The 16,159-nt window shown below is 42.9% G+C and overlaps 1 protein-coding gene across 1 annotated transcript in view; it reads left to right on the forward strand.

Moving 5' to 3' along the window:
* The window catches only part of LOC139454077 (uncharacterized), a 95,909-nt gene extending 81,074 nt beyond the window's left edge, over positions 1-14,835 (forward strand). Inside the window, exons 69-82 of the mRNA XM_071235572.1 lie at positions 1,346-1,460; positions 1,763-1,989; positions 3,257-3,388; positions 4,779-4,928; positions 5,410-5,502; positions 6,262-6,437; positions 6,890-7,047; positions 8,248-8,414; positions 9,113-9,163; positions 9,768-9,797; positions 11,383-11,500; positions 12,366-12,457; positions 13,600-13,714; positions 14,638-14,835. Coding sequence (XP_071091673.1) covers positions 1,346-1,460; positions 1,763-1,989; positions 3,257-3,388; positions 4,779-4,928; positions 5,410-5,502; positions 6,262-6,437; positions 6,890-7,047; positions 8,248-8,414; positions 9,113-9,163; positions 9,768-9,797; positions 11,383-11,500; positions 12,366-12,457; positions 13,600-13,714; positions 14,638-14,764 — 1,751 coding nt within the window. The 3' untranslated portion in view covers positions 14,765-14,835. The remainder of the gene's footprint in view (positions 1-1,345; positions 1,461-1,762; positions 1,990-3,256; positions 3,389-4,778; positions 4,929-5,409; positions 5,503-6,261; positions 6,438-6,889; positions 7,048-8,247; positions 8,415-9,112; positions 9,164-9,767; positions 9,798-11,382; positions 11,501-12,365; positions 12,458-13,599; positions 13,715-14,637) is intronic.
* Positions 14,836-16,159: the final 1,324 nt, after the last annotated feature.

The following is a 16,159-nucleotide window of genomic DNA, read 5'->3' on the forward strand; positions in this document are numbered from 1 at the left end:
TGCCTCCCTTAGGCATGCCCAGAACCTCTGCTCGTGGATTTCATGTAAATAGTGAACGTGTAAGAACTGCATCACTTCATGCTTTTCTTCCGCACCAAGCTGTTACATAGTGACATAGATAAAATATTGTTGAAACACAAGCACGTGCCAAGTTGTACAGCTTTTGCCTAATCGATTTGACCGTTTCGAATATACAAATAAAATCCGTTTAAAACTACAAGTCGTACCAGGATCTGCTGACAGTGCGTTCGAATCCCAAATTCACACCAAACCCGGCTCGTTTGATACAAGCCAATGGCATACAGCACTGCTGGAGTTTCACAGCATTAAGCTGACAGGCTATGATATAACAGGAATATTGTACCAAGCAGTGTAAAGCCAAACTCACCTCACATACACATGTGGGGGCACGGGTGGCCCAGTCGTCTAAGGTGCCGCGATTCGCTGTGCAGTGTTGCGTCCCTTGGGCACGCCAGAAACCTATGATTGTGGGTTCGAATCCCGGTTCGCCACAATTATGTTTCTAGGTTTGTCAGCACCATACCCGTGCTCGTGGGTTTAACCGAAGTGGTAAACGTCTGAGACCTGCATCACTTCGGGCTTTCCTCCCACATTAAGCTGACACGCCGTGATATAACTGGAATACCGTTAAAAGCGGCGTTAAACCCAACTCACTCACATACACATGTAAACCATGTAACAATGTTTTCAAATATACATATGGGGTAGCCTACTGGTTAAAGCATTGGCTTGTCACGACGAAGACCCGGGTTCGATTCCCGACATGGGTACAACGTGTGAAGCTCATTTCTGGTGTCCCCCGCCGTGATATTGCCGGAATATTGCTGAAAGCGGCGTAAAACCATACTCAATTCAAATATACATAAGCTCTTCTACTCAAACAAGATCCATATTAGGTACTATCACGTGGTCATGTGTCTGTGTTACAGGAGTGACCAAGTCGTCTAATTCGCAATAAGTTATGTCCCTTAGGTGTTCCAGGAAGCTGTGGCTATGGGTTTAAATCTGTGTGTCGCCTTGATGACGTTTCTGGCTTTGTCTGGGTGGTTTAAGTGTTTGCTCGTCATGCTGAAAACCCGGGTTCGATGCCCGACATGGGTACAATGTGAGAAGCCCATTTCTGGTGTCGTGATATTACTGGAATATTGCTAAAAGTGGCGTAAAACAATACTCACTCACTCTGGCTTTGTCAGCACAATGTATACCAAGAGTTATGCGTTTCACAAAGTGGTAGATGACTGAAAACTGACACACCATGAAATGACTGAAATACTGCCCAAAGCGGCGTTAAACAAAACTTACTCACTCATTCACTTATTTCCAGCCGGGTGTGTATACAAGGGCACTGTATACCAGCAGGGGCAGAAGTGGGACGACGCCTGTGACTACCGCTGTGAATGTACCGATGCCAAGACGAGGCAGTACAGATGTAACCCAATGTGAGTACAGACCCGTGAAGATCTGGGTTAGAATAGGTCTTCAGCAACCCATGCTTGCCGTAAAAGGCGACTACGCTTGTTGTAAGAGGCGACTAACGGAATCGGGTGGTCAGGCTCACTGACATAGTTGATGCATGTCATCGTATCCCAATTGCGTAGATCGATGCTCATGATGTCAATTACTGGACTGTCTGATCCAGACACAAATATTTACAGACCGCCGTCATAGAGCTGGAATATTGCCGAGTGCGGCGTTAAACAACAAACGTACAAAAAATAATTGATCAATTGTTGCCTGACAGGTGCCCCACATACACGTCTCTGCCCGCCCCCTGCCGACTGAAACCGACCCAGGGGTGCTGTAAGGCCGTCGACTGTAGCGTCCAGGTCACAGCCTCCCCGTCCCCGTCAGCGGACCCAAACTGTAAGGACGTGAAACCCAACTGTGAGGTGTACGGCACCTACGCTTGCACGGGACAATACGAGTCATGGGCAAAAGTCAATTGTGCAGCTTTCTGTGGACTGTGCCGTGAGTTATTTCATTTTGTAATTAATTATTTGAGAACTATAGAGGAAGTGCAATTACTGTAAGGGCAATTCTTTTCATTGAGCATGTGTTGTGCTTTATTGGTCTTGTTTGAATTTCACCATGTCGTTATGTTGTTACGTAAAGAATGAAATGTGCCTTTTTTTATCCCAATTCAATTGACATATTTAGATATTAGGGAAAACAAGTGTGAACAAGATTGACAAGTGACATTTAACAATCCTGTTGACACATGAGTACAGGCTGCATTGTGGATCAAACTACAAAGGCCTTTTTACCAAAGTCCTGTGGACCGCCTCCATGGTCCAGTGGTAGAGCGTCCGCTTGGAGAGCGGAAGGTCCGGGCTTCAATCCCCGGCCGCGTCATACCAAAAGACGTTAAAAGATGGTACTTCTTGTTACCATCCGGCTGGCTCTCAGCATTAAGGGGCTAAAACAAGGACTGGTCGGCTCAGAGTCAGTATACTGTGTCTGGGTGAGGTATTCATGTTAAACTGCGGCATGGTATCTCAGTGAGCTAGCACTATAAATCAGCATCAGTCAGGACTAGTACAAGCAGCCACACAAACACAAACACGTACATGCATGTCGCTATATAAGTGCAATAATCTTGGACGCGACGTTAAACCCCATTTCACTTGAAAGTCCTTGAGAAACACGTAAAATACTGCCAGACAAAAGAAAGTATACATCCATGTTTGATGGTGGCTAAAAATGAAACAAACAAGAAATAGTTGTTCGATGGTGATAGTTGTGTTTTTTACCCTTACCTGTTTCAGCGCCTGATTTCAGCCAATTAACATTTTAATTTTTTGTTTTCTGTTTGTAATCTTTTGGTCAAATCCAAAACGCAAGTGTACAAATCATTGATATGTGACATTTCAGGTTTAACAATCTTATTGATCACGTTTGTAATTATTTTCAATTTTGAAATATATACTTTCTTTTGCCTGATAGTTTATAATCAAATACGTGACCCAAGAAATTAATTTCCTTAAGTCACTGTTTCACGCCTCCAGGAAATACCGCTTTATTCAGGGAATTGCTGACGTTGAAACAGCTGAAATGGGCTGTCCAATACACGCCATAAACCAACATGTTTCAGTTATGTCAGTCATACTGTTGAGTGATTTCAAAACTTGAAATTGTTATCAGGGAAAACAAACCATTCTTATCGCCCACTCAAAAATCTATGTGAGCATACATCGTAGATGAGAAAAACAACATGATCTTATCTTTCCCTGTTTAGCCAAACCCACAGTGGCTACAGCATGTGCTGACGTGCTGGACAACTGTGCCAAGTATGGGGTCAGCTCCTGCAGCGGTCCCTATGAGGCTTGGGCGGTCAAGAACTGCGCAAAGACATGCAACAAGTGTCCGAGTAAGCTTACTTTGTAATACCATTCTACCAACTGTGGAAAGACATGCAACAAGTGTCCGAGTAAGCTTACTTTGTAATACCATTCTACCAACTGTAGAAAGACATACAACAAGTGTCCGAGTAAGCTTACTTTGTAATACCATTCTACCAACTGCAGAAAGACATACAACAAGTGTCCGAGTAAGCTTACTTTGTAATACCATTCTACCAACTGTAGAAAGACATGCAACAAGTGTCCGAGTAAGCTTACTTTGTAATACCATTCTACCAACTGTAGAAAGACATGCAACAAATGTCTGTGTAAGGTTACTTTGTAATACCATTCTACCAACTGTAGAAAGACATGCAACAAATGTCTGTGTAAGGTTACTTTGTAATACCATTCTACCACCTGCAGAAAGACATGCAACAAATGTCAATGTAAGGTTACTTTGTAATACTATTCTACCACCTGCAGAAAGACTTGCAACAAATGTCAATGTAACGTTACTTTGAAATACCATTCTACCAACTGCAGAAAGACATGCAACAAATATCAGTGTAAGGTTACTTTGTAATACAGTTGTACCAACTGAAGAAAGACATGCAGCAAATGTCAATGTAAGGTTACTTTGTAATACCATTCTACCAACTGCAGAAAGACATGCAACAAATGTCAATGTAAGCTTACTTTGTAATACCATTCTACCACCTGCAGAAAGACATGCAACAAATGTCAATGTAAGGTTACTTTGTAATACCATTCTACCAACTGCAGAAAGACATGCAACAAATGTCAATGTAACGTTACTTTGAAATACCATTCTACCAACTGCAGAAAGACATGCAACAAATATCAGTGTAAGGTTACTTTGTAATACAGTTGTACCAACTGCAGAAAGACATGCAACAAATGTCAATGTAAGGTTACTTTGTAATACCATTCTACCAACTGCAGAAAGACATGCAACAAATGTCAATGTAAGGTTACTTTGTAATACCATTCTACCAACTGCAGAAAGACATGCAACAAATGTCAATGTAAGGTTACTTTGTAATACCATTCTACCAACTGCAGAAAGACTTGCAACAAATGTCAATGTAAGGTTACTTTGGAATACCATTCTACCAACTGCAGAAAGACATGCAACAAATGTCAATGTAAGGTTACTTTGTAATACCATTCTACCAACTGCAGAAAGACATGCAACAAATGTCAATGTAAGGTTACTTTGTAATACCATTCTACCAACTGCAGAAAGACATGCAACAAATGTCTGTGTAAGCTTAAGGTTGCTTCGTAATACCGAGAATTTGGTTGAAAATTTTGGTTCTGAAAGACACGTGAAACCATTATCTATCTCTTAAATCTGGATGTGCTGGCAATAAATTGTATCATCCATACACCCAGCTGGACAGGTTACGACGACGCCAGCTCCTGTACTTGTCGGAGCCTGCACCGACGTCCTCACCAACTGTCCCTCCTACGGCGCTCAGTCCTGCAAAGACCCGTACGAAACATGGGCAAAGGCTAACTGCAAACGTACCTGTGGCTTCTGTCGTGAGTATTTAAATATTATATACGTAGCTTGAATAATAACCTAAGATGCCTTTTCATTCAATAATTTCTTCAAAAATATAATTTTGTCTCCGGCATTTCTCAAAAAGAAATTTTTAGCTGGACATGCTGGGTGAAAAGTGTTGAAGATAATTTCTTCAGCTCCTTTCTGGAAATATATTTTATGTTATTGATAAAAAAACAACAGTTAAACCTCGTTATCTTGAATGTACCGATATCTCGAAGCTACTCGCCGGTCCCGACCGCCATGCTAATGTTCACGCCACATTATCTGGAATGTCCGGATATCTCGAAGTTACAACATGGTCCCGCTAGATTCGAGATAAGGTGGTCCGACTGTTCCATGCCCAGCAACGTTTAACGTCGCGTCCAAGATTATTGCACTTATATAGCGAAGTTGTAGCGCTAAGGTCGTTGTCACAGAAAATACCACCCTATTCGCTCATCCAACTGTTTGTTTCAGCCCACGAGCAAATTGTCACCGGTCAGTCACTCAGCTCCACCATAACGACGCTGACGGGAGTGCAGATTTTGTTCGGATCTGGTTCATCACAAGGTATGACTGATTGAAAAACAATATGAACAGTACACATGCAATTCAAATTTAGGTGAAGTGACCTAGTCCCCCAACGCCTCTCGTACATACTAAGGGTGACAAGTTGTGCAGAATTACTCCTCTTTGCCGCGACAGGATACGCACAAACCTGTATTTTTGAATTTCTATGACCTGACACTCTGAGATTCTGCAAAAAGTGGCATTAGCCCCAATTCCCCAACTATATATGGCATATAGTCCACTATTCGGGGTGATGTTTATATAGTCCACTATTTGGGGGGATGTTTATCTATTCCACTATTCAGAGCAGTGTTTATACCTTTCACTATTCGGGGTGATGTTTATATAGTCAACTATTTAGGATGATTTGTGTGTATTCCTCTCTTCGGGGGCACTCTTATATATCAATTAATTCAGGGTATCGTTTATGTCCCACTGTTCAGGGAATGTTACATATTCCACTATTCAGGGGTCTGATACATATTCAACTACTCAGAGGGGACTATTCTTAATTATTCAACTATTCAGGGAAACAACTATTCAAGGGTCTTTTACCTATTCCACTATTCAGCTGGACTCTTCAGGGCTCTGCTACATATTCAACTATTCAGATGGGACTGTTCAAGGGTCTCTTAATCTTTCAACTATTCAGGGAGACAACTATTCAAGGGTCTGTTACCTATTCCACTATTCAGCTGGACTCTTCAGGGGTCTGCTACATATCCCACTATTCAGGAGGTCTGTTTATATCACATCCAGGGTGGTTGATCTTAATGAAGGGCGTGGCAGGAGTCCCTGGAGACCTGTATCAGTTGTGGTCTGGGCCGGGCACCTCCAACCAGTATAACTCCAAGGCCATGGACCTGACCAACAACTTCAAGGGTCACTACAAACCAGACTTCGCCAACCGATGGAATGAATGCAAGTTTGACCAGGCGAGTACTTAATCTGACAATCATGTGTACATTCTGGTCCTCCCATTGGTTGTCAGGTGGCAAGTTCTGGTTTCCACTGCTATGGGTCGCATTAGATGCAGGTTTTGTAGTCCCTGCAGCCATTGCTCAAGGTAGATAACTGCTGGCGGCATAAGGCTCCTCCATGTGCAGATGCTCGACCCTTAGAGATCACAGAACCAATATCAGGGTGAATCGTTGCCCATTAATACACCAATGTCTCATACGTTCGTTCGTTTTTTTTCGTTTTTTCGTTCGTTCGTTCGTTCGTTCGTTCGTTCGTTCATTTGTTCGTTCGTTCGTTCATTAGATTTATGGTATTTTTTATGTGATGTAATAGTGACAGGTCACCATATTTAAACATGTCACTCACTCACTCACCAACTCACCAACTCACCAACTCACTCACTTACTCTGTTGTTCAACCCTTCCAGATTAAGCTGTCTATCTACAAGAATGGTGTGGAGAAAGCTAACATCATATTCAACGCCACGGGTGCCACCAAGAACGACTGGATGGACCCCAGCAGGATAATCTCCTCCACCTACGTCGACATCAAAAACGCCGTACATGGCGTCTTCAGCCTCAAGGGGTAGGGAATCCCACTTTCCTAACCCTCACCTTTCCTTTGGCGTGGAAAGCCTAATGCTTAAACTGCCCGCCCAGGGGTGGTGGTGAAGCCTGGTGCTTAAAATTGCCCACTAAGAGGTGATGGGTTACCTTAGTGGTGAAAATACCTGCTAAGAGGTGGTAGGTTACCCAAGTGGTAAAATTGCCCGCTAAGAGGTGGTGGGTTACCCAAGTGGTTAAAGAACCCACCTTAGGGAGGAGGGGGGATGTAGCCTAGTGGTTAGAGTGCCCACTAAGAGGTGGTGGGTTACCCTAGTGGTTAAAGTGCCTGCTGAGAGGTGGTGGGTTACCCTAGTGGTTAAAGTGCCCGCAGGGAGGTGGTGGGTTACCCTAGGGGTTAAAGTGCCCGCTAAGAGTTTGTGGGTCACCCTAGTGGTTAAAGTAGCTGCCAAGAGGTGATGGGTTGCCCTAGTGGTAAAAGTGCCCACCCAGGGATGGTGGGGTACCCTAGTCGTTAAAGTGCCCACCCAGGGGTGGTGGGGTACCCTAGTCGTTAAAGTGCCCACCCAGGGATGGTGGGGTACCCTAGTGGTTTAAGTGACCACCTACGGGTGGTGCGGTAGCCTGGTGGTTAAAGAGCCCTCCTAGGGGTAGTGGGGTAGCCTCGTGGTTAAACTGCCCACCTAGGGATGGTAGCATAGCCTCGTGGTTAAAATGCCTACCCAGGGGTTTAATGGGGTACCCTAGTGGTTGAAGTGCCTTCCCAGGGGTAGTGGGGTACCCTAGTGGTTACAATGCCTACCCAGGGGTGGTGGAGTAGTAAAAGTGCCCACCCAGGGATCATGGGGTAGATTTGTGGTTAAAGTGCCCGCTAAGAGATGGTGGGGTAGCCTAGTGATTAAAGTCCCGTTATGAAGTGGTGGCTTACTCTTGTGGTCAAACTTCATACCTACGGGCGGTGGGGTACCCCGGCGAGAGGAAGACCACCAAGTTCTCTGACCAATGAACACTCACCAAACATCGTACAGCGCGTGCCATTCTCTTGTGGCTGCTTCAGTGTAAGCCATGATGTCCATGAGTTATACACCACCTCACACATAAGCTGGCTGACAACAGACACGCGTCACTACCCATGAGGTATTGTCGGTGCAAATACCATGCTATTAAGCAATAGAATAATTCACAGGATCTGATGTTCACGCTCACATCTTTCTTGTTCCAGCGATGCCAACAGCGGTCGGGAATTCTACGCCAGCAGCGAGTCTAATGGTTGCGACGCCTATGGCTGGATGATGATATCCACTAAGGGCAACTGCTTCTATGAGAGACTAGCAGACAAACCAGCATTCTACTACTCACCCACCGAAACAAGATCTCACTGGGGATTCAGTAAGTACCTTGAACCACCATCACAACCATCCTTTATTTGTTATCGCTCCATAACCTTCTGTTGACCTTTGGGTACTTTCGATTTTGAAAAAAAGCAAATATGGGCCAAAAATTATGTAGAAAACAGAGCTCCAGATAACTTTTGAGCTATTGAGTTTTTACTCGAAGGTTTCTATTTTAAATAGGTTATTACATTTTTCATTGGGGAAACCAATATTTTTTCACTCATCTATTCATCACTCTTTTGGGATTTTCCCAAAATGAGTAAGCATTTTGAGATTTAAAAAAAATGAAATAATGTTTTAGATGTATATAACGGTTCTAAATATAGGCTTGACTCGGAAAGTAAATTAGCTCGTAATTGTGTTTCGGAAATTAGCTTCCTTGTACGCATGCTGAAAAAGCTTCATTGGGTATTTACGCGTGTTGTTTTCATTTCAAACAAATGAGTTTTCCATTTAATGCATGCGTTTCTGTACGCAAGTTAATTGAAAATAATTGGGTTTGGGAATAGTTTTGGGGGGTATTTTACGCAAATACGCAGTTTATCTGAAGTTCTGCAGAAAACTGTTTTATTCTCCGGCATATATGACGACTTATCATATTACATCGTATGTTTAACGTGCGAGACATGATACATTTTATAGAATATCATGTGTATTTCCTTCGCAATAAGTTATATTTTTGTCTCCCGACAGCCAACCCCGGCGAGGGTGACGTCATGACCATCAGTGGCCATGGAGGAAAGTGTGAGTAATATATAGTGTCTTATATCTTATTCCTCGTTTATGGATTTCTTAAAGAACATTTCCTCGCAGGAAGATGTATGAAAATACTTTCATTTCAGTTTGGTTTATTATTGTGGTTTTTCTATTGTTCATAAAAGAATCTTGGGGCGAAGACCCGAGGAGATTAAAGGTCTTCAGCAACCCACGCTTGCCGTAAGAGGCGACTATGCTTATCGTAAGAGGCGACTAACGGGATCCGGTGGTCAGGCTCACTGACTTGGTTGATGCATGTCATCGTATCCAAATTGCGTGGATCGATGCACATGATGTCAATCACTGGATTGTCTGGTCCAGACTCGATTATTCAACAAACAAACAAACAAACAAACTTAATATGTTCCTATGGGCGCAGAGTTATGTCATACCAGTGTCAATAATCATGTATCTATAGTATTCGAAATACAAGGCCAAAGTCATACTTTTGAAATAAACCATTTTTCATTTTCTTAGAATCGTCAGAATTTGTAAACCATTTGGAAATAAAGGCTTGCCTTATTATTGATGATATTTCATATATAAAGTATGATCTATATCGCCCTATCATCACGCTTACATCTACTTACAGGTGGAGGTTCGCAAACGGGAAATCAAAACAGTAAGTGTTTCTTCTCTGTCTTCCAGCTTTTAGGCATGCTTTAATACCCACATGTATGCTCTCTTAGTATCTACATTTTATTATGATAAATATCCTTGACCCATTCGCCACCATAGTTTCGTTTCGGAAGTGACGTCACTACCTCCATTGCTCCTATCTCTGACGTAGCACCGTATCTCTCTCGTGAGAGTATTTTTGGGGCGCTTTTTTATCGTTGTGCTATTTGCACCAGGGTGAAAATGAACCAGTTGTAGTGAATGGGACATTTATCGTAATATGCAGTCGGCAAAGGAAAATATACACTTAAAAATTGGATTTGACTAAACAACTAAACAATTGCAAACGTTATCAAACCGTTACTAGGCTGCAAGCAGTCAATGAAACACTGTAAAGTTAAGATCCAAAACACTAATATCACATTCGAATAAACATTGCTTCCTTGTTTCATTATACATAGGTGTATACCTTCCTTTGCCCGGCAGCTGAATACAGACTTTAATACAGTTTAATACAAGCTCTGGATAATGGAGGATGTATTGTATTCAGATCCAGAGACATTTACAGAAATGACATTGAGATGTATTCTTGTGTATTTTCGATTGATGGTTTCCCTATCGATATGTACGTCCGCAGCGTTTCCGGGTTAGAATAGATCCCCACCAACCGATGATAATGGTAAGAGGCAACTGTATGGATGGTGTGGACAGGCACGGGGACTTCGTGTCATCGTTCCCCAATGCCGTGGATCATGCATTAAATTAATATCAGTCACTGGATCGTGTGGTCCGGACTCGATTATTGACAGGCCACCGCCATATAGCTGGAATATTGCTGAGTGTGACGTTAAACAACAAACAAACACACACACATGTCAATGTGAACGATAAGAATCTTCCCGAGGGAGCTGACTGACTGTAAATGTCCAGCTTCCACCCTTGCCGAGCTAGACTGGTAATTCGTTACTCGATCGTAGCGCCACCAGTGGTTATAACAAGTTATGTCCCTCCTGTTTTCCTGCTGTTGACCAATCAGATTCCACCTCTCATATCACTTGCATTTGCTTCAAACAAAATAGCGGCGCCAAGTCAAGACGATCTGATCGATAATCAAGATCTATATTGTAAGAAAAACGGGTCTTACCTCTCGAAGTACATCACTTTAACACCTTGCTTAAAAACATGAAAAGATTTGGATAATTTAAGCTGACGCTCATTTGACGGGGCAAATGCTTTGCAAATCCTGCAGTCGACCGAAATCTGAACGTTGAAATCCATGTTGTTTTTATCTAGGTCATTACGCGCTTTTGATTGGACTTTGCAGACACTCGTTAAACTTTGTCCAGCCAAAGTTGCAACCTCGTTCGGCAAGGGTACTAACTGGACATTTAACGTCAGTTATGTCCCTTGCCTCGGGAAGTTGCAAGCTCCTTCCCAGCGCGTGACACCTTCGTTACACTCTCGGTAACATCGCATAGTATAAAGAGCCCAGCGAACGGGCTATCGCTGCGAGGAGCTTGGGGAAGGTGAGAGATAATGTGCACGTGGTCGTGTCCCGTGGCTCCACGCAGGTGTGTTTTATGTTGCAGCTAACAAGTGTTTGTATAAGGGAAAGAGCTACAAGACGGGAGACAACTGGCAGGATGGCTGCACATTCAACTGCACCTGCGTTGACGACACTAAAGCCTTCTACAGATGCTCAGACTTGTAAGTGTACACACTAACACACGAGGAGGCAGACAGACATGTTTAGAGGGCGATGCCTTCAATATATCAGACCCCTGAAGACCGGGTTAGAACTGGTCTAAAGCTACCATGTTTGACGTAAGAGGCGACTAACAGGATCGGGTAATCAGACGGCTTGCTTAATGCATGACATCGTATCCCAATTGCGTGGATCGATGCTCATGATATCAATCACTGGATTGTCTGGTCCAGACTTGAATATTAACAGACCGCCGTCATGTAGTGCTGATAGCGGCTTTAAACAACAAACAAACAAACAAAAACGCAATACATCCAGCGCATGTTAATCATGTGACATATTATAGCCTTGCGTACTGTGTTTTCGGGCCGCTAAGAAGGATTTCTGATTATATGTCTAATAACAATCCCAATGCCTTAAAATTAGGTCTTACCTTTGACAACATTTATTTCTGTCAACATTTCGCTGGTTAAATGACCATGTTTGGTTAATTATACAGTGATCATACCACGCCGAGCAGAATTGCGTCCCTTGGGCACGCTCTGATTGTGGGTTCGAATCCCGGTTCGCCCCGATTATGTTTCTAGGTTTGTCAGCACCATATCCGTGCTCGTGGGTTTCACCGAAGTGGTAAACGTCTGAGACCAGCATCACTTCGGGCTTTCCTCCCACTTTAAACTGACACGCCGTGATATAACTGGAATACTGTTAAAAGCGGCGTTAAACCCAACTCACTCACTCACCCCAAAAGAACAATTATCAACTCATCAACGAAGAGCTGACCCACAGAACAATTATCAACTCATCATTTTTTATAAGATGAGCAGCACAACAACACATGCATTAAATTAACGCTTGTTTTTCCAGATGCCAAGCATTCCCCAACCTCCCCCCTAACTGTAAGCTTGAGAAGCAGCCAGGACAGTGCTGTAGTACGCCTATATGTCACGAGGATAAAGGTAGGTAACCATGGAAACGTACCGTCATTAATACTTCACGGAGTTGTATTTCCATTCATCAATTACCCGTACAGACGACCTCTATGCGATGTGACAGTGACGCTGTCTATTTTCAAGGCAAGCAATGACTCCCCTTACATAAGTCTGATGAGGTCCTCTCCGTGCATGTAGTTTGTGTACGGTCGGACCCAACCGATAGGAGCAGATACCGTGTCACATTTTGCACACGATGTCAAACAAGACATAATGCTGTCGTCTGTTGATTGGTTGGTTAAAAATAGCTACTTCATCGCATTGTGGCCGTATGTGGTCACGGGCAATGGAGGGACGTTGTGTTTACAATTCCATGAAGTATTGACGATGGCGTTTTGGGATGAAGGGTCAGAATATGCACACCAGCATCCCACAGTGGACGCGTGCTTGTCTTAATTGCCGACAGAAATGAGTATCAGGTGGATACCATGGCACAGGGTGTGGATCGTTGTTCGTGTTATCAACCACTGATCTGTTTTCACGTGGTAGGGTTTGAATATTGTTAAAATTTATGTGTGTTCAAAGAGATCTTTGAACACGGATGGACCGCCTCCGTGGTCTAGTGGTAGATCGTCCGCCCGAAGAGCGGAAGGTCCGGGGTTCGATCCCCAGGCCGTATCATACGGAAAGACGTTAAAAGATGGTACTTGTTGTTACCCTGCCTGGCGCTCAGCATAAAGGGGCTAAAACAAGGACTGGTCGGCTCGGAGTCTGTATACAGTGTCTGAGTGGGATATTCATGTTAAACATGGGCATACACGATGATATACGTGCAATAATCTTAAAAAAGACATTAAACCCTATTCCACCTTACATGTACCTTAGCCACTAGGCTACCCGACCGCCCTCTATCAAATATAGATCATACAGGTGTTCATAGAAAGGTGAGCGTACCCTGACCCGCCGATGGAGTCCGTCACAAACAAATGCAAAGGCAAGTCAAATGTTCACCTGAAAAAACACGGGACCACACGGTACAAGTTAAAGTAGGAATTGCATCTGAAATCAAGAAATGATGCCTCAAATATGGATATTTCCTTCCATCTCCCATAAAGACTTTAATGATACAACCGAATCACATTGATCAGTTTGAGTCTATTAAACTCCAGGTTCGTGTGTCTACAAGGGCCGCACATACTCTGAGGGACAGACTTGGGACGACGGCTGCGACTACACGTGCACGTGTGTAGATGGGACAAGGGCGTTCTACCAGTGCAAGACAAAGTAAGACTGGGTCCCGGTTGAGTCCCATTTCGCCTTCATCCCATTTCGCCTACATCCCATTTTGCCTACAAAAAATATGTAGGCGAATAGGGAATAGTAAATGCACCCCTATTGAGAGAATGGACTTGACTTAGTGGAATTCAGGAAGGTCAGTTTCACAATTTTTGAGTAAAAAGATAAGTATATCATTGTCTTTAAAGGGAGTCGCTTCATAATCTGTGTTTATATCAGCAATTGGCTTAAGGATTAAGGCTATGAAGATCAAAAGTAGCAGTGAAATACTTACAACAGTTTGTGATTATAAACAAATATTAATCCTTTTGTTTCACTTTAGTGAAAGGGATTGTGTATAAGTTTTAATTAGCTTTCACCTGGAAGGCCTCCATAATGGTCTGAAAAAACTTCATAACAGCTATCAAGAAGATTGAATCCACCAACCAGATCACTCGCCTTCAGATTGACCATGGTGCAACAACTCGGTCACGCTCACGAGCTTACACAGATCTATCTACGTATTTATATGTTGCTATGAATAAAAATAGGAAAGAAAAACACTAAGGGAGATTCCATTTATATCTGAAGGGGGTAAACTTATTACTCATGCATGAAATAAATTGTTGTTTTAAGACTGTAGGTGAAATGGGAACAATCCCCGCTACACGCTGCGCTCTAGCCTGATACTCATACCTGGGCAACTCACGGCAGGGAGTCGCTCAGAGCTCTTCAAAAAAGAAATTTACTGTCGATGAGAGAATTTTCATTTTTCAGAAATTTCTTTCAATTTTCAATTACATAGAAAACAAACTCAGTTTCATTTCTTTTGCTAACTATATCAGCATATTATGCTCGCAAAATACGGCTATTATAATCTCTGTTTATCACATCCGCAGATTCTTTAATATAAATATATCGTTTCGTCCCAGGTGTTTGCAGTGGAATCTTCCTGACCAGTGCCACCTGGACAGTGCCCCTGCGGGAAAATGCTGTCCGATACCTAAGTGCCCCACTGGCTTCGTCATCAACTACCCCGTGGGCTACACAGAACAGTAAACGAACAGCCACCAGAGGCGCTTCAGACGCCACAAATGTATTTTTTATATAATAAAACATGTTATACATGACACTATCTAATGAGTATTGTATATCAATAGCACCGAGGCTTTTCAAGGCGCAACTCTGTGGCCTTAAAGTTTGTTAAAAGTGCTCCTTTTGGTTGCTTTTCCGGGCAACCTACATATATACTTGTCCAGCTGTGATATACTGGTTTGTTAGGTCCAAGGGGCTGTCGGGTAGCCGAGTGGTTAAAGCGTTCGCTCGTCACGCAGAAGACCCGGGTTCGATTCCCGACATGGGTACAATGTGTGAAGCCCATTTCTGGTGTCCCCCGCCTTGATATTGCTGGAAAGTTGCTAAAAGCGGCGTAAAACCATACTCACTCAAACACTGTTAGGTCCAAGGGGCGGTGGGGTAGCCTGGGGGTTTAAACTCATGACGCCGAAGTCCGGGTTCGATTCTCAACTCGGTTACTATGTGTGGGGCCCATTTCTGTTGTCCCCGGCGTTATATTGCTGGAATATTGCTAAAAGAGGCATAAAATCAAACTCACTCACTCACTATTTGATGGTAGTTAACACGGGCAAACGGACAATACTGACAGTCAAAATATAAGGAACAATAGAGATTTAAGAGTGGTGATGAGACTCTCCGCTCAACCATTTCTTTTGTGGTGCATTAATTTGAGAGAGTTAAAATTTAAAATTTAAATTTAACGTCGCATCGGCATCATTTCAGCCATATAGCGAACATTAATTTGAAAGACTCTAAGAGAGAGAGTGAATAATGTTTATTATAGTGTCACATGTTATATACACTTCACACTAAAACACGTACAAAAACAATAAAATATAACATCCGACCAGGTATGGACTAAAAGACACTAGACATAAAAGAAAATTATAACGTCATAATCTGGATAAGGTAAATTAAGACACATACTAACACAATGTTTAAAGTTAAGATTGGGTTATGAACACGCACGCACACACCCCACACACACACCCAACACAGAGGTGCATTTATCCTCACCGACACTCAACATAAACATTACAAGTATAATATTGATCACAAGCAGAAATACTACTATTCGCAAGCACATGCAGAATGGCGCACACAGAAGTAAGTGAGTGTCAAGGGAACATTTGATCAATGAGCTTACAAAGAGTATAACACCCGTGTTCACATCTGAGTAATGTAATACATTTCTCGATTGAAGATACGTTTAAGAAATGTGGCATACATTCACACATAGCGTTCATTACATCATAACGTAAATCATCATACATGTAACAATCAATTACAAAGTGGACCTCAGTCTCTACTGAGTTAAAACAAAAAGGGCAAGTTCTATCCTGAAGGGGGACAGGGGGACGACTGTACCTCATTTTT

Source organism: Haliotis cracherodii, unplaced genomic scaffold, assembly GCF_022045235.1.
Source record: "Haliotis cracherodii isolate W230 unplaced genomic scaffold, xgHalCrac1.p SCAF_10, whole genome shotgun sequence".
Lineage (NCBI taxonomy): Eukaryota > Metazoa > Mollusca > Gastropoda > Lepetellida > Haliotidae > Haliotis > Haliotis cracherodii.